The sequence below is a fragment of the Echinops telfairi genome, unplaced genomic scaffold (assembly GCF_000313985.2).
Source record: "Echinops telfairi isolate 266 unplaced genomic scaffold, ASM31398v2 ScPeMD7_25;HRSCAF=90, whole genome shotgun sequence".
Lineage (NCBI taxonomy): Eukaryota > Metazoa > Chordata > Mammalia > Afrosoricida > Tenrecidae > Echinops > Echinops telfairi.
The window spans coordinates 3,050,749-3,052,730 of NW_022103922.1; the positions used below are offsets into that span (position 1 = coordinate 3,050,749).

The following is a 1,982-nucleotide window of genomic DNA, read 5'->3' on the forward strand; positions in this document are numbered from 1 at the left end:
CCTTCAGTCCTTTCCTCCCAGCTCCTCCTCCTTTGGCCCCACCCCTTCCTCCCCTGTAGCTCCCCTCCTTAACCACGCCCCTCTATCCCCTCTAGCTCCTCCTCTAACTCCACCCTTCCGCCCCAAGCCCCCTCCAGCTGCTCCAGCTGCCAGCTAGCCCACGCGGACTGTCCTGAGGCCGTTCGCAATGGCCTCCTCCTCCTCCTCGGGCCTTGCTGCCCTCTGCTTTCTGCCCTGCAGAAAGCCTGCGGCTCTGGGTGCTGAGCTCCGTGGAGGACGTGCTGCCGAAGGGCCCGACCTTATGCTGCCCCAGCTGGTGAGGCTACCCAGTCCCTGAAGCCGACCACCTGGTCCTCCACCCGGAGGGGACAACACCGTGCCTTTGCCCTGGAGGTGGGGCCGCAGTCACCTGTGAATGATGTTCATCTGGTGCAGGTAGTCCAGTGCGTCCAGCACCTGGCCTAGCACGTTCTGCAGCCACTGGGCAGGGAGCAGGATAAAAGGGGCTCAGGAGCCCTGGTGGCGCCATGGTTCAGGACGCGGCTCCGCAGGAGAAAGAGCTGCCAATCCGATCCAGGACAGAGACAGGTCCTGCCTGGGTCCCTGCTGCCCCCACTAGGCTGTACCACTGAGGACAGACCAGGGTGACCGGTGCCCTCAGACCCCTGCAGAGGGCATAGCCTTTTCCTCAGCCTGGGGCTCCCTGGTGCCCACTCCTGTCTCACACTGGGCACCCCCACCCCGACCACACTGACACTGTCCAGCTCCTGCACAGAGTGTGAGGCTGATCATCCTGGCCTAGCTGACCAAAAGGAAAGAAAAAAAATCGATGCTTTTAGTGCCTGTTTGGGGGGCTCCCCCATTGTCATTTGAATGAAAGAAGGTTCTGGAAGGTGTTTGTGTCAGGAACAAGATCCTCCTAGTTTCCAGGGCAGTGTTCCTGTTGGCACAGGGGTAGTTCTGTGGGCTGCTCACCGTTAGGTCAGCAGTTCAAAACCACCCACCGCTCCTTGGGAGAACGACAAGGCTCTCTGCTTGTGCCTGACCAGTGACTGTCTGGTCAGCACTTTCGCGTGGAAACCCACAGGGGCAGTCCTACCCTGTCCAGTAGGGCTGCTGTGGGTGTGAACGGAACTCAGTGGCAGTGATTTCTTACGCTTTGATCTGCAAGGTCCCAAGTTCCAAACCACCAGCTGCTTCTTGGGAGAAGGATGGGACCTTCTATTACCATAAACAGCGAGAGTCTCATAAAACCACAGGGGCAGTCCTAGCCTCTCGGGTCACTGTAAGTCGCCATCCACTTGATGGCAGTGAGTTTGAGCCCAGGAGGCCACACCTAATGCTTCAGGCCATCTTGGTGGGTGGGGGTTAGGCAGGCAGGACCCCCTCCCCGCCAGCAGTTACAGCAGTCTTTCTAAATGCCCTGGGCTTCTGGGTAACATTTTATTTTCAAAGATCCCACCACGGGGAGTAGGTGGGAAACCCACTCCAGAGCCCGAGATACCGGTGGGGGCGGGACTGTAGGCCTGCCAGAGTCCTTCTGAGGGGCCCAAACCTGAGGTCCCCCAGCAGAGGTGTTCCAGGGTAAAAGCAGGCCACACTCAGTTTGGGTGTAAACCTGAAAGCGAAATGTCCAAACTTCCTGGAGAAAAGTGGGACTTTATCCTCCCTAAGAGCTTCTGCCCGTCACCAAGGAAGGGAGTCTGCACGTCACAGTGCACACTCGTGTCCTCCTCCCAAATTGGAGCAGACAGACAGCCCAGTTTTTAGAATGGGCAAAAGGCCACCAAGCACAGAAGAAGACATCCGAGTGGACACAGCTGGGCCACCAATGTGGGCAGCCTGAAACCCGCCCGGGGACTGGATGGAGGCTGTCGAGGGTTTTGTCAGGCGTCAGAGATCAAAGGACACATTGCATTGGGGCCATCTGGTGCACAAGACTTCTTCAGAGTATTGAAGAGCAAGGAGGTCACTTTGAGGAC

At 58.2% G+C, this 1,982-nt stretch overlaps 1 protein-coding gene across 1 annotated transcript in view; it reads right to left on the minus strand.

Annotated features, from left to right (window-relative positions):
• Nucleotides 1-1,982, minus strand: part of STKLD1 (serine/threonine kinase like domain containing 1) — a 27,649-nt gene that overhangs the window by 9,358 nt on the left and 16,309 nt on the right. Inside the window, exon 4 of the mRNA XM_045289362.1 lies at nt 410-480. Coding sequence (XP_045145297.1) covers nt 410-480 — 71 coding nt within the window. The remainder of the gene's footprint in view (nt 1-409; nt 481-1,982) is intronic.